Source organism: Cyprinus carpio, chromosome B4 (assembly GCF_018340385.1).
Source record: "Cyprinus carpio isolate SPL01 chromosome B4, ASM1834038v1, whole genome shotgun sequence".
Taxonomy (NCBI): Eukaryota; Metazoa; Chordata; class Actinopteri; order Cypriniformes; family Cyprinidae; genus Cyprinus; species Cyprinus carpio.
In genome coordinates, this window is record NC_056600.1 from 21,787,837 (window position 1) to 21,814,033 (window position 26,197).

Consider the following 26,197-nt stretch of genomic DNA (forward strand, 5'->3'; position numbering starts at 1 on the left):
TGATAGGTGATGGTTTGTGTTTTGTATATGTGTTTTTGCTTTTGCTTTTGCTTTTAGTTGTTGTTGTTATTTTAAGCTTTTGCTTTTATTTGTTTTTGTTATTTTTCTTGAGTTGACACTTAAGTGTTTTTAGTGAATTTTGAGTTATATCAATTAAAATTTGTTTTACACAAATTGGTGTAGATCCCATTTGCTACCATTAAACTTCATTTATGTTGGCATTAATGTTATTAATGTAATATATACATATATTTCCTGTCCACTGATGATTTGGCATACAGTGAGTGACACAGGACACCTGGATTCCTGACTTTTACAAGACAGCGTTCACTTCAAAAACTGCAATTGTCCTGAGCTTGCTAGAAGGACTCCATGAAAAGAGAATACTTAGGCTTTCCCAGGTAAGTGTCTGTTAAGAGGTCCATTAGGACCGAAAAATGCGGAAAGATGTATTGCAGGAGATACAGGCATGTTACAGAAGAAATATGAAACTGTTGCTCAGTGGTCCAAAGTTTTTTATGAAAGCAAAATTTGCATGTCATTTCAGATACGTTGAATTGTAAATATGTAATATTTTTTTATGTTTTTATGTTTTTGGTGTGAGGCTTGGAAAAGGATTTGAGAAATTATAAGTTACATTTTATGTTTTTGATGTTTTTTTTTGTTTTTATGTGCTATATTTGATTGGATGTTCGAAGCAGCAAAAACATCAAAATGCAGATTGGCTGATTGAAATCCTCCATTTAGCAGTCATTTCTGGCAAAAGGATTCCCGACCAAGTATAGTATATATATATTTTGTATTAAAAAACGCCAATCATTTTTTTTTGCAAAACATCCACAACCACAGTTGGTCTCATGAATCAAATATAGCAGTTAACAGTTTTTTTCATTATGGAAATGGTGTATGACCTGTATATATATATATATTATATATAGTTAGATAGATTGATTGATTGATTTGCATGAAAACTTGAGTTGAAAGAGTTTTTGTATTTCAGGAAGTATTTCCAATCGAGTATGGTCCTGACTTTGACAAAGCACTGCAAGTCCTTGTTGGATTTTTTCTCTCCAGATTGGAGCAACTTCTGCCTGTACCAAATTTCAAACAGGTCTAATGATACATGCTTATCAAATACCTTAACCCTATCTGAATTATTCAAGCCAGCCGCTAGTTATTAAGCATTTTTTGTTTATAAAGCATAAATAATTGAGTTTCTGATTATTTTTCTGATTATTAATTTTCTTTAATTCCAGCTCTCATTGTTGCTCAACTGTCACCCTGGAGAGCTAGATGTATGTGTGGACTCGGTTTGTAAATTACACAACTTGCTATCCTTGCTGCAAATGGATGTTTGTGGGACTTTGGATAAAAATGGTAAAATTTAGTCCTTAAATGTCAATATCATTCCATATGCTTCAGGTTCCTTTCATCGAACGTTGCTTACTTGGTTAATCAGATATTTTACAGGATAGCTGGGCACAAACCTAAGACATATACTTCACCCAGCATGCAGGTTTGAGAAATTTATATACCAGGGTTCCAGACTGCTACAAAAATTGTCACATTTGCGACCAAAAAAATTAACTTGCGAGTTAAGTGTCTTTTATTTTTTTATTTTTTCTCCAAGTTATGCTGAGGTCGCCACTGACGACAATATATATTTAGGCCTACATGTTATGACTTAAAAAACATTTCCTGATTGTTTTGCGATCACACCTTTTGTTATCTTCATGTATTAAACTGAGACTATGCGCATCAAAGTTTTAGTGGAAAAAAAGAGTTTCAAACAGTCCTCATCTCTGCAGTGCTGACGCACACAGTCTGCTAAATGCAGCTCAGCTGTGCAGTGCGAGAGAGATCGAAATGATGGAAACGTGCAAGTAAAAGTACACAAACTAGCAGTGTCTATTTCTTGCTAAACTTGAACAAACTACAACAGGTAAAACTGTCTGCTGTGTGGATATTGGCAATATCCTTAACAATTCTCGTTTCTTGTTATCAAGATCTTAGATGCTATGTTCTGTTAATTTGTGCACTTCTATTAGCCTATTTGTAGCACACTTGCCGTCCAGTAATCGCAATGAGCTTTGTGCTTTGTTACTTTTTAATAAACAAAATATCAGCTTTAAAATACTGCCAAATTCATAACGTAATTCATTCAATAAATATGGTTTTGGCGCTCTTTAATGCTGCAGGCGTGATCACTTTAGCGCCTCTGGAGCCCTGACTGTATACTGCTCCTTTAACATCGCTGAATACCCTTGCTTGGTAAAAAAGGAAAATGTTAAATTCATTCAAGTAGCACTAAAACTTATCTGGTTAACCACGTAAGCCTTGGTTGAAGAATAGGACCTACTTTTGTTAATGTAAAGAAAATACAGTTGCTGAGCACAATTGGTCAATGGCTAATTATTTTTTTTTCTTTCATATTTTTATTTTGAAGTTCTTCCATCAATAGTGGAGGATCGAATAGTGTCATCGTTGTCATTGCCGCCTGTTGGTGACTCAGTCATTTTAAACCAGCACAACAATAATGGTACGTTGCTGCCTATTGATTCTGAAAATCTGCCAAACCAACAACATGGTGTCGACAAGGAAACTGTGACAGGTGATCGAAACGTCCAGAATGTGGGATCCAGCCTCAGCAGTGAGTCCTCAGAGTCCTATAGAGACAGTGATGGAGAAAAAGAAGCAAACTCTAATGTCGATGAATTGCAATGGTAAGTTACCATATTACTAGGTGGTAGGGGTTGGATTGGTCAGCTAATTGTGAATCAAACAACAACTCAGTTACTAATATTGACTAGATTATTTATTTGTTTATTCTTACTTATTTTGTAATGTATTTAGAATAAATTAATAGGCTAGTCCAAAAATCATTTCTATCACCCTCATGTTTTTTTAAGTTTTATTTATTATTTTTTTCTGTGGAACACAAAGCAAGATATTTGAAGACTATTTCTGCAGTTTTTAACATACAATGAAAGTCATCGGGGTACCATTGGAGTCATTGGTGTATGGTCATTATCAAATGAAGTTATTTTGAGTGTTGATGCTTTTAAAGGGTTAGTTCACCCAAAAATTCTGTCATTAATTACTCACCCTTATGTCGTAAGACCTTCGCTCATCTTCGGAACACAAATTAAGATATTTTTGATGAAATCTGTGAGTTCTCTGACCCTGCATAGACAGCAACACAACTGAAATGTTAACAGACCCAGAAACGTAGCAAGGACATCGATAAAACAGTCTATGTGACATCAGTGGCTCAATTTCAATTTTGCAAAGTTACAAGAATACTTTTTGTGCGCAAAGAAAACAAGAATTGTTTTCCCCAGAATGTAATCAACATAATCAGCGTTATGTTCAGCATGCCCCCCTTTCTCCTGAACGTAAACAATGCTGATTATGTTGATTACGTTCTGGGTACTCTCCAAAATGGCGGAAGACGTTAACTCGGGGAGAATAATTGTAATTTTTGTTTTCTTTGCGAACAAAATGTATTCTTGTGGCTTTTCAAAATTGAAGTTGAGCCACTGATGTCACATGGACTGCTCTATCATTGTCCTGGGTGCGTTTCTGGGTTTGGGAACATTTTAGTTGTGTTGCTGTCTATGGAGGGTCAGAAAGCTCTCAGATTTCATAAAAAATATCTTGATTTGTGTTCCGAAGATGAACGAAGGTTTTACGGGTTTGGGACGATTTGAGGGTGTGTAATTAATGACAGAATTTTAATTTTTAGGTGGACTAACCCTTTAAGGGGAACTTCTGAGAAGTTTCTGAGATTGTATCTTGAGCAAGGATTTTTACAACATAGACCAATAAATTTCAAGGTGGTTACTGTTAGACCGTTGTCAAAATATATGATGTGAGTAATATCCCCCATAATTAGTCTGTTTGTAATCTAAAAGTCTCTTTTTTTTGTGAGGACTTTGAGCACTTCAAATTCTGTAGTGTTCCTAAATGAAGGTATAAATAGTTTTTTTGTAGATCCTGTGTATTCTTTTTGTAGGACTAACTCAGAAGAGCCAAGTGTGCCGTCATCCACCGATGATGCTCATAGAGGTACAGCCTCTCTGAATGTCTGTCGAGATTCTCATATCTTTTCAGGATCTTTAAAGTAAGCCGTCTCATGTTTTCCTCTAGGTGATTTAATTTTTCAGACAGCTGTGCCTCTCCAACAGCCCTCTCTTGACACCTTCCCAAACACACCTTCCAAAGGCTTCCACTATGCAGGCAGGACTGTACATAAATGTCAGCAGTGTACAAAATACTTCATCTATCTCTCTGATCTTGTCAAGCACCAGGAAATTCACACCCAGGCGGGGACCCAAGAGTGTCCTCAGTGTGGGCAGGTTTTTGACGATTCAGCACAGCTGGTGTCACACAGGAGCACCAACTGCAATTCCAGAGTTTTTAAGTGCATCAAATGCACAGCCCACTTTAGATCCCTCAGGACCCTATACAGGCACAATCGAGTGCACAAAGAGAAAACCACACATAAGTGCCCTGAATGTGGACGGCTGTTCACTAGTCTGTCACGATTAGTTGGTCATCGGCGAACTCACCGAACTCCCACTGTTAAAAGGAACTACACCTGTAAACAATGCAACGAGACTTTCGGGTCGTACCGAGCCAGTTTAATCCACCAGAAGATTCACAAAGTTAAAGACGTCCGCCCTTCTAAACCGGAACGGCAGCCAGGAAAGTGTCGTTTTTGTGACTTGACATTCAACGTTGACAGTGAATTAAGAAGCCATCTGAAGACCCATGCAGAGTTCAGGCCATATATATGCGACCAATGTGGGAAGTGCTTTTCGGCGAACAGCAGCCTGCTTGCCCACCTTTCAAACCACACGGGTGAGAAACCTCTCCTTTGTTCGCAATGTGGAAAGCGATTTTACAGCAAAAACCAATTAAAATCCCACATGAGATGTCATTCTGGTGAGCGGCCGCACGTCTGTCCGTACTGTGAAAAGCAGTTTTCAATGTCTGGGAATTTGAAGATCCACATCAGAATTCACACCGGGGAGAAGCCGTACGTTTGCCATCAGTGTGGAAAAGGTTTTGTCTCTGCTGGATGTCTGCAGGTGCATCTGCGCTCTCACACAGGAGAGAAGCCATATCAATGTAAAATCTGTGGCAGGAAATTTGTTGTTTCGAGTCACCTGACGGCGCACATGTGCTTTCACACCGGAGAGCGTCCACACTGCTGCTTGCAGTGTGGGAAACGATTCATCCGACGTTATGACTTGAGCAAGCACATGTACACTCATATTGGAAAGAGGCCTTTCCCATGTCCTCTGTGCCCAAAGGCTTACACGTGTCGTACACACCTAAACAGGCACATGAAGAGCCACAGTGTTTGACTTGAATCATTTTGTCATCCTGAGTGCCTTGTGTGGAGTAAAATCAACCATGATCTTTAAAGCAATAGTTCACCCAAATTTTTTTTTGTTGTTTTTTTTTTAATCTCAAAAATTAGATTATTTACTCACCCTCATGACTCGTGTCTAAACCCATATGCTGTTTTTTCCCCCTGTGGAACAGAATGACATTTTAGAAGAGTCTTTATGCAAGTGTTTTCCAATTGACAGTTCATTTCAAGCTCTAAAAATTACAAAAACAAAAAAAGACAGGATCGTATTAATAAAATAGTTCCTACAGCTAAGTCTTGTGAAGTCATTTTACTCATTTGTGCGAGCAACAAATTGAAATTATTGTTTTCGTGCCCTTCTACTGAGCTGTTAACTGTTACCAGATTGAGTCGGTTAGAAAGAAGGGTTGAATTACCACTGAATAACAACTTAAGTTTCCTCTGCTTCCCACACAAAGCTGTTATACGACTACAGAATACTTGCAGACATAAGAATGAGTAAATAACTACAGCATTTTTGATTTGGGGTGAACTATCTCTTTTAATTAACTTGTTTCAACTTTGTGTCCTGCCAAGCTGATGTCCTTGAACTTGTGTGAGCTGCAGTTGTTTCATTACAACAAAGTCATTTGAAGAACAGCTGCAACATTTTCTTGCATTACTCATGTGTAACACAGTTTCGTGTTGTGGATATTTTCTCTAGAATATAGGTTTGGAGCCCACTTTTTTTCTTTTAGATTTAGGTTTTTCTAAGATAATTTAAAACTAGAATTATCCTCAGTAAGCAACTATTAATGAAATATGCTGAACAGTATAGCTTCATACTAAACAGAAAACAATGTGTTGACATGACTTAAAGTGGGAATTAAAAATCATACAAAACAAAAGAGGTGCTGTGTCATTCTTAAATATCATTTAAACATCAAATGCACAATAAAAAATAAATAAAGGATTGACACCTTAGTTATGTGGTAATATTGTGTAGAAAAAGAAGGCATCATCAGGATTTAAAGCCCTTTATGTACATTTACATTTACATGCAGACATTTGGCAAATGCTTTTATCTAAAGGATAATGGATGTATAAGAATACATTACAATACACCTGTTGAAATGTTGTTCATTGTTATAAAAATATATTGTTATTATAAAATTAATTAACAATTAATTAACTAAATTTACTATTTAATTAACTACAACAAAAGATAATTGTAAAAACAACGCCAGACACAGTAACTTGCTCTGGCCTCTTCCATACACTTTTGCTATTGTTGAATGTTCGAGTATTGTTGTTATTTTTAGTAAATGTTAACTTTAATAATTATTGCTGTTACTGCTTTTGTTATATTATAAAGCTGTAAGAGACAAATAAAATGAAGGGGGAAAGGCACAGTAATACAAGTTAAACGTCTTTTGTAAACATCTTTACAAAATATTAAGAAAATCCTTGCTTTTATTTTGCCTTTAATTCAGTAGTAAAATGACTTTTATTTTGAAACTTTCGACATCCGGGTGACGTGCATGTTTACGTTGCATCCAGTATCGGAAAATAATGGCGATATTTTCCAGTTAGAGATCAAATCACAGCACACGATTTAAAGGGTGAGTACTGATGCTTCCTATTAAACGTATCTGTGCACGACTGTAAATATGTATATTCATTTGCAGACGAGTATTAATGTGCCACCGTAAGAAGAACGCTGATTTTATCGATGGATAGATTTAACAGTGATTGGATGTGTAGTGTTTGTAGATGGTGCAGTAGACTGTCCTGAAGACTTCAGATCATCCATCTCCTCCCCCTCTTGATCCAGACCCATATAATGTGGCCCCCCTATACCTATCATCACCTGCTAGCCTTCCTCCTCACGTTCCTCAGGTATGCTGTCCTGTTCCTAACGCCCTCCGTGCTTACCATGGTAATCAGTTTCTGGCTATGTTACTGAGCATATCTAGCTTTGCTTTATTATTGTGGCTCTTATTTTGTCCAATAGTGTTTTTGTAGATCCTTGGGTGTTTGTCAAATTTGTCACATGCTTTACATTCATGGTTTATTGATATATGTCAGCCAGTGTTTTATTGTACATAATAAGAATATTGAACTTTGTCTTGTTTGCCATCTTTGGTCTTAGATGACGTAGTACAAAGTTCTTTGTGTCATTTAAACAGCTGACTTCTTGAAATTTTATATGATTTATCTAGCTGTTATACAGGAACCTAGAAGGTTATAATTGGTTATAATCAGGGTGCGAATTACTGGGGGTTGGGGGTTGGTGGGTGTTTGACCCCCTAAAGCAAAGTTTCCCAAAGTGGGTTGTTCATGAGGGAATTGCAAGAGGTTTGTGAGTTGGTACATGGAATGCCTACGAGTGTATACCATTAACAAATTAAATAAAAAAAATTTAATTAAAACGTTTTTGCAAAGAAATGTTACAGGTTTATACAAATGTGATGTAAATGTAAAGTCTTAAATGTATAAAAATATTTATGTTTTTGGGAAACCCTGTATTTAAAAAAAATTATTGTGGAACAAATGTCATAATTACATTGTAATACAGCAATATGAATTTTTATAATTTGTTGCATGTAATAATAACAATAGCTATGTAAATACTACAGAAACTTTAAAACTGATAAAAATAAATGTTTTTAAAGTTAAACATGCAAATGTGCCATTAAATTATTGAAATATTTACTTAAAATCTCAGGGTGTGCTTCAAGTAAATAATTGAGGTCAAAGGAGTTCGGCTGACGCAGAAGTTTGAAAACCGCTGCCCTCAAGAATGCTTAATCCCTCCTGATGGACATCAAAACTAGATGTAGGGAGTGTCGGATAGAAAGTTCCCTATGCATAATATGGAGATAAATATTAAGATGCATTAATTGAGCCCTGACTGATTTGAAAATGTGAAGCCCCTGAAATGGGTCATAGCTACACATTACCTGACCTGTTGAAGTAAATACGCTACAGTGCTCATTTATAGGCATGCATTTTTTGCTTGGACCGAGCAAGAACACATAAAATGCATGTTCAGATTCAGTCGACTGATCAAATTTACCCTCCTCAACTTAATGCTGTTTAACTGAATTTACGGAGCAAACTATTTGCTAAAATAACCATAACATTAACAGCAGCGCTGAAATACAAGTGCGGGGTTTCGTCAGTCAGATGTGTGTAAAAGTTGCATGTGTTACTATAAACAAATACTGTGTGTTTTCTTTCAGAGTCATCATTGGCTGGTAGAAAGAAAAAAAAATAGGTTTTTACTTAAAAATCAATATAAGGTAAAGGTGCAAATAATTACATTTTAGACACATTGTCAGTAATTTCGCCAACAAAAATAAAACCCTAGGAAAATTGTTGTGCATCTCTGATCAACCCAGAGTGGTGTTTCATTAATGAATCCACATTTTTAAACAAATCAAGTGAGTCAACGATTCAGTGAGCCATTCATAAAGACAGTCATTTGCTTCTTTCTGAATGAATTAGCCCTTTGAATTAATCGATTGAATAAATGACTAAATGAGTCACTTATTTGATTTGCTGCCACCTACTAGCATTTTTTGTTTTATATTTAGTGTATTGTTTCTTTGTTAAAAAATAATTTAATATTTCTGTGTTTTTGTATGTTGAATTATTTCTTTGTAAAGCTACTTTTCAAAAAACATTTATTTCATGTTTTTCTAAATTAACACAATGATAACTTTAAAATATCTTTAATAATAACTTTAATTAATCAGCAAAATTATGTGCATGTTAATTAATTTCATTAATTTGAGATTAATTTGATGAATTAATTGGCACATTATGTAATTAATTAGATAAAAAAAAACATATTTACACAATAACCCACAATTTAAAAAGAAAAGAAAATGTTGTTTAAAATACAGGTGCCAAGTTCTTAGAAATGTTTGCTTTGTATTCCTGTTGGTGACATATGGTTTTGAAGTTTAAATGGAATGACTTGGTGTAATTCATAACATCCACTCTCTATCCAGTTATGTCCTGCTTCACTCGTCACGTAAGACTTTCAGTAATGTGAAAGTGAGCATCTCAGCACAGTGGACACCGTCAGCATTCCAACAGAACGGCAGCACTTCATCTTTGTCTCCTGGGGAGGTAAGGATATAATATACACTGGCCATTCACTGTCTAAATTTTTTCAAGCGAGTAACATTTCTCCTAGCCTAATAGATATGATAGTAGGAATGATATTATTATTGTTGTTGTTATTCACCAGTAACACATCTTAATCTATTTATTTTTCATAAGAATTATGTTTTTTTACAGATATGAAAGTATGATCTCAGATCTTAAAAACCCAGAAGAAAACTAGTCTGCCTCTTTTAGTGTAATGAAAATGTACTCTGTGTCTATATAAAGGCTTTCAAATTTTCTTTTATGGTTTAAGTTTTTGGAACATGGGACCCAATATATATATTAAGTGTCCTTAACTGCTATGTTAATAGAGTGCATTTATTATGTACATACATGTTTTTACACTGTACTTGTATTTGAAAAACTGTCATCTGTAATTACCCCTTAAACCTAACCATACCACAAAACCTGCCCCTACATTTATTTAAAGACACCTAAAGTGGGACAAGAATATGATCTTATTAAAAACTGAGCAATGCATGTATTATAAAGTGACGTGACATATAGCCAAGTATGGTGACCCATACTCGGAATTCGTGCTCTGCTTTTAACCCATCCAAAGTGCACACACACAGCAGTGAACACACACACACACTGTGAACACCTGGAGCACACACTGGTGGGCAGCTATTTATGCTGCGGTGCCAGGGGAGCAGTTGGGGGTTCGGTGCCTTGCTCAGGGGCACCTCAGTCGTGGCATTGAAGGTGGAGAGCGCACTGTACATTCACTCCCCCCACCTACAATTCCTACCGGCCCGAGACTCGAACTCACAACCCTTGGATTGCAAGTCCAACACTCTAACCGTTAGGCCACGACTTCCCCATTATTCTTATTTTGTCACTGCATGCTATGGAGAAAATGTGTTCAGCTAGGTAGAGGTGAGAGAAACATTGATTCAAAGTATTGTAAAATGTTATCCTCAAAATACTGTACTGATACTCGTCTTATGAATAATACCTCATAAAACTGTATCAATATTATATTTCACATTAGTATTTTCGTTCAGATTAATATTTTTGTGGTCACCATTTGGTAATTTTTTAGAGGGCAACTCATTAACTCATTAACACATCAGTATTTTAAGGACTATATTTTTTCTGATTGGCAAAAATGCAAACTAACATTTTTACAACTAGCAATATAGTTGTACAAAGCACTTAGGCAAAGTCCAATATAGACCTTTCAGTTTAAAATATAACTGAAATGATGTTGCTACACACTTATTTTTGTTTACATTTTTAGACATGGGAGGAAAACAAACTGTTTGCTGATATGGGAGAGGCCACGCTGTTCTTGGGTGCTCTGGACTCCATCTTTCTCTTCTCTTATGCTGTGGTAAGTTAAAAACAGGAATAGGTGTAGCAGGCTTTGGGGGTTGTGGGTGAACAGTGCTGGTCTTTTATGAACACATAATGCTGCTGCTGCACCATATTGAACTGTAAAGTTTTACTGTGACAGTAGGGGTGTGCGATATTGACAAAAATATTAGATTTTTTTTCCCCTGCATACATCATTAAGGATATGTCTTTTTTTAAAGGGGTCATCGGATGCTTTATTTTTCTTTTACATGTTGTTTTGAACTGAAATGTGTCTTGCAGTGTGTACACAACCACCCTATAATGAGAAAAAACACCCAGTGTTTTTTTTTTTAATCCCCATAAATAATAACTCCTTTCTCAGAGCAAGCCATTCACAGATTCATGGCAGAGTGATGTAGTTCTGCACAGACCCCTCCCACAATTGTTAATTGACACTGGTGTTTTACCTAAGACCCGCCCTGAGTGATCTGTAAACAGTCTGCCATTGTTTTGATGGCGGAGCAGGAGTAGACAAGAATTTCTCCTGAGTGATTGAGGTGTTTTGTTGTTGGATGTAATAATGAACATAGCAATCTTCAATTACTTGCAACATTTAAGCCACTGAGGACACAGTGAATTACTTTTTGTGAAGGGAATGCACCCCCGATCTACCTAAATGCGTCTATGTCCGTGCGACTCATTCATGGCCCAGCTTCACCTACAGATTATACTGATTATAAGGTTTTTTATGAATCTTTGCAAATCGCCTTTCCTAATAATGTGCTAGTTAGCAAGTTCTGCGCAGTGGTGGACGAAGTACACAAATCAAGTACTTGAGTAAATGAACCGATACGTATAATAAAATATTACTCTGGTAAAAGTATTCCTTTTTTAATTTTACTCAAGTGAAAGTACAAAATGACTCGATTTTTTATGCACTTAAGTAAAAAAGTACTGATAGATAGATTAATTTTACAAACCCGATTCCAAAAAAGTTGGGACACTGTACAAATTGTGAATAAAAACAGAATGCAATGATGTGGAAGTTTCAAATTTCAATATTTTATTCAGAATACAACATAGATGACATATCAAATGTATAAACTGAGAAAATGTATCATTTTAAGGGAAAAATAAGTTGATTTTAATTTCATGGCATCAACACATCTCAAAAATTTTTGGACAAGGCCATGTTTACCACTGTGTGGCATCCCCTCTTCTTTTTTAAGAGTCTACAAACGTCTGGGGACTGAGGAGACAAGTTGCTCAAGTTTAGGAATAGGAATGTTGTCCCATTCTTGTCTAATACAGGCTTCTAGTTGCTCAACTGTCTTAGGTCTTCTTTGTCGCATCTTCCTCTTTATGATGCGCCAATGTTGTTTTCTATGGGTGAAAGATCTGGACTGCAAGCTGGCCATTTCAGTACCCAGATCCTTCTTCTACGCAGCCATGATGTTGTAATTGATGCAGTATGTGGTCTGGCATTGTCATGTTGGAAAATGCAAGGTCTTCCCTGAAAGAGACGACGTCTGGATGGGAGCATATGTTGTTCTAGAACTTGGATATACCTTTCAGCATTGATGGTGCCTTTCCAGATGTGTAAGCTGCCCATGCCACACGCACTCATGCAACCCCATACCATCAGAGATGCAGGCTTCTGAACTGAGCGCTGATAACAACTTGTGTTGTCCTTTTCCTCTTCAGTCCAGATGACATGGCGTCCCAGTTTTCCAAAAAGAACTTAAAATTTTGATTTGTCTGACCACAGAACAGTTTTCCACTTTGCCACAGTCCATTTTAAATGAGCCTTGGCCCAGAGAAAATGCCTGCACTTCTGGATCATGTTTAGATATGGTTTCTTTTTTGACTTATGGAGTTTTAGCCGGCAACGGCGAATGGCACGGTGGATTGTGTTCACCGACAATGTTTTCTGGAAGTATTCCTGAGCCCATATTGTGATTTCCATTAGAGTTGCATTCCTGTATGTGATGCAGTGCCGTCTAAGGGCCCGAGATCATGGGCATCCAGTATGGTTTTCCGGCCTTGACCCTTACGCACAGAGATTGTTCCAGATTCTCTGAATCTTTGGATGATATTATGCAAGGAAAATATAATTTTATTTTCATAATGATTTTTTTCTTTTCAAACCTTGTCTGCGGTGTAAAAACTCCAGCAAGCTTGTTAGCAAGACAGTTAGCATCAGCTTACAATATTTACTTATTTTCAGTATGGTTATGAATAAACATTCATATCTGTCTACTCGGCTAGTTAATCCAAACAATATAAAAACAGACGTCACATAGGGATAAATGCCTAGCATTTAAATAAAACTGTGAACGTTATAGCAGCGGGGACTTTGAATGTGCATGAGTTATTTTATTTAACCTGTGTTATTTTAAAGGTTTTTTTTTGTTTTTTTTTTACCTAAAACATATGTGTTGATGTGTCTGCATGCAAGCATTTCAGTGGGCTTAAATAGATCACCTTTTACAACAGATTTAGTTCACAAACTGACAGTTTTGACCTAAATAAAATTTTCAGTTACAATAATTAATCCTAAAATTCGAAATGAAGATGTATATAGTATATATATAGTTAAAGTTCGACCTGGAAGTATTTCATCATCTGTACGGAACATTGTTGTGTACAGAACATGGATAGTCTACGTTACCCGAAGAATTCCCATACGATAGACTTAGGGGGAAAAGGTTCCAGGGATTCATCTCCTTCAGCCATCCCACACACAGGTGACTCTCTGACTGCTTGCACCAGCCGGAGGGGGAGGGGTCGTGTGACTCATTACACTCTTCGCAGCACACAACCGAGGAAGTCCTGCACTTTCCATCTTTGATGACATGTAAAAAAACTGCGCATACTGCAGGAGTGGTATAACAAATTTTTTTAGTGGTTTTGAAACCGTGACTTTTCCAAACCGCGGTATACCTTGAAACCGGTTATTGTCCTAATTACAATCCAAAGTAAGAAAGAAAATACAGTAATGTATTCTGGCTCACACAGAATACAGTATGTTGTATAATGGTTACTTTTCTGAAATGATAAATCCTTTGACGTATGTGACTTACAAATGTGATCTCTGGAAAGTGCAGCCTTTCAAATGAGAGTGTATGTATGTATGTGTGTAATTCATTGAGAACAAAGTTATGTGACAGTGGTCAATGGAAACCAGAGTCATCAACCCACTGAGGGCTGGATTCAAAGTCTCATAATGCAAGTCAGTACTGTTTGTGGCCCCCATGTGCCTGTTTGCAATTCTGACAACATCTGGGCCTGCTCTTATCTAGGGCTGTGCAATTAATCGCATGCGACTGTAATGCTCATCTCGTCAGTAAAGCCAGTTCTGTGATTAGTAGTAAATCTCCATCACCTGTTTTCAGATGGAGCGGCATTTACTACACAGAGCCGTATAGTAGTTCACAGACAAGCTACGCAATATTGCGTTCATTATCGCAAGCATTTCAATCTATGGTAATGAACGCGATATTGCCTAATTGTCAGTGAACTACAGCTCTATGTAGTAAATGCTGCTCCATCTGAATGCAGGTGATGGAGTTTTACTACTAATCACAGAACTAGCTTTACTGACGAGATGCGCATGACAATCGCATGCGATTAATTGCACAGCCCTACTCCTATACAGACCTGGATAAGGGCATCAGTGAGCTCCTGAACAGGTTGTGGTGCTACATCACAAAGGTTTTCAACTGGATTAAGGGCTGAGAAACATGAGGGCCAGTCAGTTGCATCAATGCCAATGCCAAACGTCTTTCTGAAACTGCCTACACAATCTGGCCACATGAGGCCAGTATTGTCATGCACCAGGAGGAACCCAGGGCACACTGCACCAATGTAATGTCTGAGAGTGGCTCTGAGGATTTCATCCCTGTACCTAACAGCAGTAAGTATACCTTTGGCTAGCATGTGGAGGTCAGTGTGTCCCTCCAAGTATGTTCCTCCTCAGACCAACACTGACCTACTGGCAAAACGGTCATGCTGGATGATGTTGTAGGCAGCAAAATATTCCCCATGGCATCTCCAGACTCTGGTACAGTGCTGGGCTATGAGCAGAATGTTGGGCCCTTATGCCAATCTCATGGAATCTTTCTGACAGTTTGGTCAGAAACATAAACACCAGTAGCCTATTTTTTGAGTGCTTTGGCAGTGCTCCTCCTGTTCCAACTTGCACAAAAGAGCAGATACCAGTCTGTTTTGCTGGTGCTAGTCCTGTTGCTGGTTTTTTGAGTTTGTAGGTACCTGTCTTGCTGTTTGTCCTCCTTTTTTTGTTTTTTGGTTTGTGTTTCAGGGATTTATGTGATTGGCTGCAAGCCGGTTGAAAATCGATTCAAATATGTGACGATTCAAATCAGTTGAGATGCTAAACAAATTGCAATTCAATTGGGGTAGGAGTTTATATGAATGCATGTCTGAGGGGAACTTACTGTCTTTAGAAAAGTTTAGATGGTATTTTTTTCTTTTCATCTTGCCTCTGTATAATGCATATTAAAGTTCATAAGTGCAGCACTGCTTTGTTTACAGCGGAAACCAAGGTAATGCTTTAAGCGCCACCTGCTGGCAGAGAGTGAATCTGCATCTCATTCAGCTCATCTGCTGTTTCTGTTTCATGCAGATATTTTTTACGAAAAACTGAAAATCTGAAGTCAAACCATTCTGTTTTTGCTTCAAATTTCGAAATTATACAATCTAATTTAGATTAAAAACTGCTCATGTTGCATGTATGCAGCATCTTTGTTTGGATCATGATTAAAATCCAGTGGTTGCCTCTAATTTTAAATGGAAAGAGCACAGACGAAGCCTTAGTTTGTTTATATGAAGAGATTTATTTTATTTGTGTTATTTATTTGATTTTGGGTTTTTTTTTTTAAATTCAATTTAGTTTAATTATTTACATTTGTTATATTTACATTTTGTTATTTAACAGATGCTTTAATCCATGATCCTAACAAAAAATAAAACTAGGGACTAATCAGTCAGGAAGTATAAGGAGAGAGCAATCTTCTGTGGCCATGAAACTGATTCACAGTCTGATTTGCTTATGCTTTCTAACCGGACAAATTGATATCCCTGAAGTTTAGAATACCAAGTTTAAAAGACCCTTCAGGTGTGAAGATTAACTGAAAACCATATAGAGTAAACATGAACAGTGTGTGTGTGTGTGTGTGTGTGTGTGTGTTTGTGTGTGTGTATATATAATCAGTGAGTGAATATATGTTCATGTTTACTCTATATGGTTTTCAGTCAATCTTCACACCTGGAGGGTCTTTTAAACACATTTTTTTTTTTTTTGTGTCAAAACTCTAGTCTATTTTGTGATCTGTTTGTTTTTCTTTCAGGGTTTGTATATCAGTGGAGTAATTGGTGATCGGTTCAACCTTCGCTATGTTCTGTCCTTTGGTTTATGTGGATCCGCTGTCACGGTTGGTATTCTGCTGAAATATGTAACTAGGGCTGTGAGTCGATTCAATTTACTTAATTTAATCTCATGTTTTTTTAAATGGAGCTGAATGCACTAAAGTATAACATAAAGAAAACATCTTATGTATGTTAACACTGGTTCCCTGAGTAGGGAACAAGATGCTGCATTAGTAGCTAGGTACTATGGGAAGACCCTCCAGGTGTGAAGATTAACTGAAATCATATAGAGTAAATGTGAACAGTGCGACAGTTGGCGGATGTAAAAATACTATTGATTGATTAAGAATTAGTTTGTAACGATAACTTATAAACAATAAGGATAATTGTTGTTAATCAATGGTAAATGTTTTTGTTGAAGCTATTAGTCCACATTATTTTATTTATAATTTATTATTTTATTTAAACATATTTTTTAAATAATAGTGTGAATTCCTGGTAAAAACTACATTACCCATGATTCTAAATCCCCATAAAATCCCCACCAATCGAAAAAAGCAAATTGCAAAAGAACTCTATATCTTGTATCTTTTTTGTTTGATTTTCAAAAATTTTTGCTTCAAATCATAGTCTGTAAAACCTGTTTCACCTGTTTTCGCCTATGGTAAAATACTTCCAGAACCAAGGGCTAGATTTACTAAACAGGGCAAATTAGCTTTAGAGCCCAATTCCATAAAGGTGCAGATGGGAGGGGAAAATTCTGCTGGTGATTTACAAACAATGTGCACATTTAAGAACACAGCAAGGCCAGATCATCACCATTATGAACAGAGCAATCTACCAAGAGCAGTGCAAATTACCGCCTGCTTTAAGACATGCTTTTTTTGGGCATTAAATAATGGCGCAAATACCAGTAATTTGACAAGCCAAATTGCGTTAGTAAATTGCGTTGTGTGTGATTAATTTGAATACTCTCCTCCCATAAATTTAGCTTCTGAAAGGGAAACTCCTACAAATGCATATTCAAAAAGGTTAGGCACAAAAATAACTGTCAGTGCCTTTTCAGTGCTAATTCTTCACTGCGCATCTATAGTAAATCCTGATAGTACTATTTTAGGACCAAAAGATGGTTTGCGCTGGCGCAAGCTGTTAGTAAATCTGGCCCTAAGGCCGCTGAAAAAGTGGACGGCTACTGTTGCACACTATTGATTGGCTGATGGCGCTAACACCACTCTTTGTGGCACCACATCATCAGTGCCTTAAAAGGACTTGCCCATGCCATTACTACTCAGAAACAAATCGTAGAATTAACAACACAGTTTTCAAATTTAGCCTGTCCCAAACTGGGAAAGGCACAATATGAGGGGCCCAAATGATGTGGTACCTCAGAGCATGACACAAGTGCCATCACCCAATAAATGGTTGTCATTATGTACAGCCTTTAGACAATTGTCACATCTGAATGGTGTTCCAGTAGCTTTAAATACTGACACAGCATTGATTGAACCAATGAAAGTGATCAAAAATAATCTGTAAATTCATGTCTTTATTTATTTACATTCACCCTCTCTTCTCTTTAGGAATTTGTGTTTGGCACTTTGACAGAGTGGCTTCAGTTTTATAATGTGTACTTTTACTGCTTCTTGTGGGTGATAAATGGACTGCTCCAGTCTACAGTATGGCCTTGTGTTGTGGCCATCATGGGTAACTGGTTTGGAAAATCTGGGTAGGTGTCACTATGTAGTGTGGGATTCTAAATATAATTTGTTATTGTTATTATTTTTTTTGCATACAGTACTTTAGCACAAAAGTATCTGCATTTTTTTCCACTAATCATCCTTGATCCAGTTTAATCAGGTGCTAAATGTGCTGATGTGACACTATGCTGTGTATTTTTAAGCCTGCACAAATTAGCCTCTTTTCTATACTACCTTTCTTTCTGATTCCCGCATATATCTTCTGTCTGCCAGGCGAGGGTTTGTTTTTGGACTTTGGAGTGCATGTGCGTCTGTGGGGAACATTCTGGGTGCGTTTCTTGCCTCCAGTGTCCTGAAGTACGGCTATGAGGTGAGAGTACATCATTCTTACTGAAACACATCATTCAATGGTGCTGTGTGAAAACCATCTTAATAAACATGCTAAATAATGTAATGAAATAATAATGTAATTCAGTATAATATATGCAAAACTGTTGGTGTGAGGGTTTTTCTTAGGGGAGGGGATTGCTAGCTTTGTATATAAACAATGTTGATGAGTGTTTGTGTGTGCGTTTATTTCAGTATGCTTTTCTCGTGACATCAGTGGTGCAGTTTGCAGGTGGTGTAGTGGTGTTTTTTGGCCTGCTTACATCCCCAAAAGAAATTGGTGAGTTCATCTTTGTACAGTTTTTGTATTTGCAGTAGTGTTTCTTAAACAACAGCATATACAAAAGTACAGATACAAGAGAGCTGGTTTTGGGTTCTTCCTTTGCTGTTCACTGTCATTTAGTAAAATGGTGTAATTGTGAGCTCCAAAAGCAAGTCACAGTTTTAAGTAACCAAATGCACAAATCTTATTGGTTAGCCATTATTCTTGCAGTGCAATAGAAAAGGGATTAGAACACCTCTCTGTAAAATATTTGTCACAGTGACGGCATGTGAATGTCTGTGTCGTTCACTCAAATTAAAATGTTCATTCCGAATTAATCCACCAAACATTTGTCTTAATGTGAACAGGTCTATAGTCTGCAATGATTCATAGGCCTTGTTCCTTACATTTAAAAAAAAAAAGATGTGTGCATTTTATTTTCATTTCTAATTTCTTAAAAGTATATGTGTAGCATAGTGTATAATAGTGTGGGTTGCACTTTATTTTACAGTATGTGTACTTACATGTACTTACAGTGTACCTACCTAAGAAAGTACTGGTAATAAGGTAACTACATGGGGTAGGGGTAGGTTCAGGGTAAGTACCTAGTTTTTACCTAGTTATTGTAATTATATGAGTAACAGGACTGTAAAATAAAGTGCTTCCATAGTGTATACATTAAGTGTACAAGATTGTTTTCATCTCTTGGTCTCTCTTTTTTTTTTTAAGGACTAAGTGACTACTCTGAGACAAGTCTGAGACCAGTGACGAGAGACACAGACAGTCAGCGTCCTCTGATAAGTGATGATGAAGATGAGTTATGTGATGAATACTCCATACAGCAGCGGGATGAGGAGCCTGAACCACAGCCCAAAGCTATCGGCTTTCTCCAGGCCTTCTGCCTGCCTGGAGTCATTCCTGTCAGTGTCCATTTAACGCTTTCTGACTTGTATACTAGACCACTATTGTCGACTAGATATGAGATTTATTTAATGTCTGTCTCCTACAGTATTCTCTGGCTTATGCATGTCTGAAGCTGGTCAACTACTCTTTCTTCTTCTGGCTGCCATTTTATCTCAGCAAAAACTTTGGCTGGAAAGAGGTTCAGGCCGACCGGCTCTCTGTGTGGTATGATGTGGGAGGCATTGTTGGTCAGTACCCAGTTTGGTTCTAACTAGATATTACCAATTAATTTTTTTCTCAGTACACTCTAAAAGGAACAATCAATCGAAAGATCAACAACGCAATTACTGGTGAAAATGGTAATTAACAAAGGGATTTTAATTTCTGTCAGTGATAGTAAAGATGAAACAACAAATGCACATCATGATGATAATTAGACAATTTATATGGAAACATACAGATGACAAAAAAACAACAAAAAAAACAGGTTATATATTAACAATACAAGCAATCATGTAAATGCTCATATTGTAAATGTAATTTCAAATAATCCAATCATAGGCAGTAATATCAGGAACTTATTTTAGCTCAGAGGTTAAGGTGAGAGGTTAAACACTGCAAAACTGAAGCGCAATAGAATATATACTATAGAAGGCTAATTAACTTACCCAAACACGTCCAATACATTAGTCATGTATAAACGCAACATATAAAAGAAATATTCAACTTATGTCTACACAAAAGGACACAAGGCAACCTGATTGCATGCTAGTCAGGATGTTGTGAATGATATTGATTGCCCTGTATCTCCTGCTCAACTTACATTCATGTCTATAGTTATATGAAGTCTATCAGCTTATGTGAGATTTTGTTGTAACACAAAAATGCATTCTTAAACCCTACAAAGACTGAATACTTGGATTTAAACTTTCAATTGATTAAACTCTTTAATGTTACAGTTTTTTAATACATTGCAATATTTAGAACTTGATAAAATGCATTTAACAAAGACATCTTTCCTAAAACAGACATTTTGCCTTTGCCTTGTTTAACACTTACAATGAGCGGAATCAATTTTATTTTTTTTTTTTTTTTTTGTATTTGATATTAAAAAAAAAAGTAAAGAACAAAACTAAGCTGTTTTGGAGTTTTGATGGTACGAAAACAGCTCTCCAGTGTGAACTTTTCAGAAAACTTTGCAGCTGCACCCACTTACTGCCATTAGTCCAGTGTTTTACATAACAGAAGTTACTTTTTCTCATTTTTGTTTCTTCATCCAATCCATCTCACATTTAAATCCTTCTCTAAAACACTGCCTGCAAATATTTGGGCAGCTACAATTGTTATCGGTAAAAAAAAAAAAGAATTTCGCAGTAAGTATGCGGAGACCTTTACACACTACATTTCTTCCTTAGGTAGTTTGCAATTACAGTGTAAACATTTTGCTCATGTGTGGAATGAAATCTCTTTGTGGAGGTTTTGTTCATGTGTTGATCTCAGATCTTTTGGGGAAGCGAGCTCCTGTGTTAGCAATCAGTTTGCTGCTGGCCATGGGAGCGTTAGTGGGATACAGCCGTGAGTTTACAGACTAAATCATGTTGTCTAGAAAATCTAAGTACCCTTTTTTATATCATAATTTGAGAAATGAAAGCAGCATAAAGTTTTGAAATTTATTATTTTTTTTTTTTTTTTTTCAGACTCTCCAAATAACCAGCTGGTAAATGGAGCTCTTCTAGCAACAACAGGTGACACATTATAATATGATAAAAAAATTATAACTACGAACTCAGCCCATAGTTATTCCTCATTCCTGTTTAGGAAACCACTAACATTTAAATATCATTATCATTTGTTTCAGGTTTCCTTATCGGAGGACCATCAAACATGATCAGTTCAGCGATCTCTGCAGATTTAGGTCGACAGGAGGCACTGCAGAATAGTCAGGAGGCTTTGGCCACTGTCACAGGAATAGTGGACGGCACAGGAAGCATTGGAGCTGCGGGGGGACAGGTAACGCTTTAATAATTAATACAAAATCATATTAATCAGTAATGTCATAGCCCAATTTTCGTGATCCAGTCAAATGCAGAAGGAATAAAATCAAGCCCTTACTTCATTTTATTGTCTTTTTCAAATTGAAATATGCACTGCGGAAGTTGTATGCAAATCATGTTCATTGTGTATGTTTTTTTTAATGACATATTATTGTTATTTCATGTGTAAGTACTAATTTAAAAATGTCTCTGTTTTGTAGTATCTGGTATCGCTTATCGAGAGCAAATTAGGATGGATGTGTGTCTTCTATTTCTTCATAATTATGGTAGGTTAATTGTGATGCATGCAACTGCACAAATTCAGCCAAAACATTAAACACATATATTTTCAGTGGACAAAGAAGTTATTCTGTGAACAGTGACTGATGAATCTGTAAATCATTAAAACAGGAAACAGACCTAAAATATTAATGACTTATCCTGCTCTACAGTCAAATGGTCTCTCGCTAGATTAAGAATGCCCCTCCATTCATTACTCTTTACCATTGACTAGCAAGCAGCAAATCATATAATATAACTAAAACAAAGGCCACGATATTTCAACAGAAAATACATCAACACAAGACAGAAAACTGTACCAAACCTTGGTATATGATATTTGAGCAAATAAAATATAAGAACATAAAAAAAATTGCTCTTCACCTTTAAATGTAGCATCTACTCTAAAGTCTAGTCAGTGTTCTGAAAGCTGAGCTGAGCAAACACTTTAACATTTGTCTTTCTCTCATCCACAGACAGGGTGCAGTATACTCTTCATCATTCCACTCATTTACTGTGAAATCCGCTCCTTGTGCCGGGACAGTCAAGCTCGAACACATCAGCTCTGAGATGAACTTCCATTGCCTGAATCGGGATTAAAAAAATCAGGCATTTTGAAAGTACAGGCATCCTATTTGGGAATTCACCTCCTGTTTTAGAATTTTGTTTTCAGCAACAGAAACCTCACATTTAGTCTGGCTACTCCATATCAAGGCATTGTTCAGGCAGGCAGAAAACATGTGGTTTTTCTTTTATTAACATAATAAATTTCACAATTTCTAAATTATTCTAAATAAGACCATTTCTAAATAATTATACCTAATGTCACAAATGAGCTGACTTTGATCTTATTTTTTGGAAGACTCTTGGCAATGTGATGACTTCTGTACTTCATTACTCTAGCAACCACTGTCTGAACAAAAGGGTCGTGAAATGGCAGTGTGGCCATTTCTAAAGTTTGGATATGGAAACCAAAATCAAATTTTTTTTAGATTTAGATCTTTTTTTTTTTTTTTTTTTTTTTATCTCTCCCTCAAATTATCCCATTTATGAACGCCATCTTGGAATGTTGCTTGAAATTAGTTTCCTAGTTTTATTTCTACGTATTGCCGTCAGCACTTTTTATTTTTTTTAAATGAGTTTTTAAATTCTGGTTTTATAATTATTGTTAGAGGGCAGGCCCCTTTTGAGCTTAATTTGTGCTGATTGTAGCCTGAATTAATAGTTTATTGAATGATTACTTGAATTGAGGACCTAGATTCATAGCATCATGTAGGTTTTTGGGGTGGTAATTTCGGTGTTAGATGTGCACTTTTATTTTTTTTAATTCACACTAAGTGTATATTTAAATATTACACTACAATTCAGCAAATGTATGTTTGTATTTAAACTTTTGGAACCTGTACAGTTATTGCTTGAATGTTTGAAATGTGTGGTATATTGTTCCTACATTTGTATATAGTCATAATAAATACAGGCGAATAACATGTCTTTATTGAACAGCTTAGAGTCAATCACACAACCATCCATGCATCTATCCATCTATGTTCACTCATTTGTCAACCACTACTGTCACCTCTACTATATAAAGAGTTTATTTGCAAAAAAAGAATAAATCCGTTTTTAAAAATGTTTTTTATTTATTTAATTTTATCCCGTATTCCAATTAATATCAATCAAACTGCAGTTTGGTTGTTTTGATTAATAATAACTAAAAAAAATAACAGCTAACTAACACAAAACACAATAAAAACATGATTTATGAAAATTAATAGTTATCTGTTTTTGCAAATAAACTCTTTGTATGTTCATAAAAATGGAGGGAAAATTAACTAATTTTATTTACAATCTTGATTGCTTTTCTTCATAACATTAAACAGGAACAACGAACAGATGGGCATGAGTATTCTTTTTGAATTTTTTCCCCCCTTTATCTTATAATAATTCTTAAGGTTAAAATGCATGTTGTTCTGCTGGCTTTGATTGTGGCAACATTTCATATTTTAATAATTAAATTATTGATCTGTTGAGAGAGTGTTTACAATCTTTGTAGTTGGATGGTTGAGCTCCAGAAAATCAAAAATTAGATAGATTTAACAGCTAGATTTGAAAAATAAAAAGATAGGAATAAAGAATCCTAAACTCTAACATATAACAACTATTTCAGGACAAATATGTTCTTCATGGTGCTAAACAGAGTTGTTACATTAATAATTAATTAAAAATACATTAACAATTAATGCATTGGGGGGGGGGCTGTCAATACAATAAATATTTTAATAAAATTACTTAATATTTGTTGAGAGAATTGAAGAAAATTCAAAAACATTACATGGTTTGGCAAACAGATGACATTGACTAGATGGCATGCTAAAATGTTCTCTCAGAAGTTATATTTCTCAGTTATTCTACAATTGTATTGCGCTGCATGGTTACACATTACTGCTAGGAATTTGTATCTCACAAGGCCTTCCTACTACCATCCTGGCACATCCCTAATTGTAACGTTTGATTCAGCACCACAATAGGCAATTTTAAATTTTAATTGCTATTGCAATCACTGATCACTTGAAAAACTAAAAAAAAAAATTTAGTTATATTTACGGGCTTTCTTAGGCTACCTTTATTTTGATAGGACAGTATAGACAAAAAGCAATTGGGTCAACCGAGGTGCAGATGTGAACAACGAAAGATAGTTTTGTTGTGTTTAGGTAATTAGACTGAATGTGAAGTGCTTATATGTAAGGAAATATGTGCACCTTTAATGAAAGCACATTGCATGTTTTGCATAAACCTCTTAAAATATATAATTTGTTAAAATAGTACCAACATGCTTTAAAAAAAACTGAAAGCTGTGTTAATTTATATTCTGACATATATGCACTATACTACAATGAAATAAAGACATACTTCCAAATAAATTGCTTTGAACATATATTTTATGGGTGATTTTTGTATACTATGCAAACCCGTACATAATTCAAAATGTAAAGTCAGCTAGTATTAATATGTTTTAACAAGTAACATGCAATGACATAGCTACTAACTCACAAGCTACCATGCAAAAAGAATACACTTGAAAATACACTTGAAAAACTTTCCCCAAAACAGAATGTGAAGCAACTGTTTTTTTTTTTTTTTAATATATATAAATATATATAATATATATATTTTATATATATATATATATATATATATATATATATATATATATTAGTGGTGGGCATAGATTAATCTAGATTAATCTCACTGTCATCTTGGAATTAATCTAGATTAAAATGGCTCATTTGAATTCTGCCGAAGGCATTCAAATTATGTTCAATAAGATGTACTTGTTAGTACTGATGTGCTGCATTCAAACATGGTAGTTTGACGACGACTCTTAGTTTGACGAGGCCTATGCACTTTTATGGAAGCAGAAAAACAAAGTTCATTAAGAACCGTGCGATTGCTTGTAATAAAGATTTAAATGCAAAAGGCACGAGAGTCGACTGTTTCTGTCAGTGGTGCTTTAATTTTAAATATTTGCGATATCCCAACAAGAAAAGTAGGCTAATTGTTGTGTAATGTTTTGCCGCTTGTTTGAGCAGTTTATTATACAAACCTAGAAGTCAAATGCCGTCAAGTCAATCGCCCGATAAGAGTCTCACGTTAACGCCGATAACGGCCCACCACTGATATATATATATACATATATATATATATATATTTTTTTTTTTTTTTTTTTTTTTGTGTAATACGTGAGTGAAGTGATTGTTACTTACTTTTCTGCTGTTCATAAAATAAAAAAGAAGGAAATGATAAATTCATGCATTCATGATAAAAACAAATGCTACATTTTGCATATTTGTTTTCTTATACATATGTGTGTAAAAAATGAAGAGCCTTGTCATTTGATGAGGTAGAGCATAAAAGATTACAATTTAATGGACTGCTTTATGAGGAAGTCACTGAATGAACTATCTAGCATGTGTCTTTGCCATGAATGCAAGAAAAATCTCTCTCATATATATCCTAAAAAAAAAAAAAAAAAAAATGAGTTAACTGAATTTCAAAGCAAATTCTGCAGTTTAACGGCACATGGGTTTGGTTTAGTGACTTAATTTAATAACTATTCAAAGAGCTTTAAAGCAACTGTATGTAGTTCTGTGTATTTCTGCAGCTTTGTGAGTGGAATTCACTGAATATCACTAAATATATACAGTGGGTAGCTGTATATGTGCCTTGTTGTTGCTGTAAAGCAATTCGCCTTTTACAAATTTTGTACCTGCTCACCACAATTACATAGCCTACTCCAAAACAGATGTTTAAGGGGAATGTGCGAAAGAAACAAAAGACAATCGCTTTTTTAGAAATCAGTGTACCAATGATTCTAAATTTATGACTTCAAGGTAAAAAAAAATACATACAG

At 35.7% G+C, this 26,197-nt stretch overlaps 2 protein-coding genes across 3 annotated transcripts; both read left to right on the plus strand.

The window, feature by feature from the left end:
* Positions 1 to 338: 338 nt before the first annotated feature.
* LOC109082814 (zinc finger protein ZFMSA12A-like) lies at positions 339 to 6,267 on the plus strand. Of its 2 annotated transcripts, XM_042722377.1 has the most exons (7): positions 339 to 388; positions 993 to 1,111; positions 1,257 to 1,377; positions 2,447 to 2,539; positions 2,612 to 2,723; positions 4,016 to 4,068; positions 4,150 to 6,267. In XM_042722377.1, exons 1-7 carry the CDS (start codon positions 373 to 375, stop codon positions 5,370 to 5,372), a joined length of 1,737 nt encoding a protein of 578 aa, XP_042578311.1. In that variant the 5' UTR covers positions 339 to 372; the 3' UTR covers positions 5,373 to 6,267. The 2 variants fall into 2 exon arrangements, with proteins under 2 accessions (XP_042578311.1, XP_042578310.1); XM_042722376.1 differs by having other exon boundaries at positions 2,447 to 2,723.
* Positions 6,268 to 6,838: 571 nt separating this feature from the next.
* On the plus strand, positions 6,839 to 23,676 carry LOC109082813 (sugar phosphate exchanger 3-like). The gene is made up of 15 exons (XM_042722378.1): positions 6,839 to 6,981; positions 7,124 to 7,258; positions 9,379 to 9,499; positions 10,782 to 10,874; positions 16,207 to 16,290; positions 17,806 to 17,951; positions 18,196 to 18,292; positions 18,505 to 18,589; positions 19,301 to 19,491; positions 19,581 to 19,722; positions 20,951 to 21,049; positions 21,172 to 21,219; positions 21,333 to 21,484; positions 21,729 to 21,794; positions 22,263 to 23,676. The coding sequence occupies exons 2-15, from the start codon at positions 7,203 to 7,205 to the stop codon at positions 22,353 to 22,355; spliced, it is 1,473 nt and encodes a 490-aa protein (XP_042578312.1). The 5' UTR covers positions 6,839 to 6,981; positions 7,124 to 7,202; the 3' UTR covers positions 22,356 to 23,676.
* Positions 23,677 to 26,197: the final 2,521 nt, after the last annotated feature.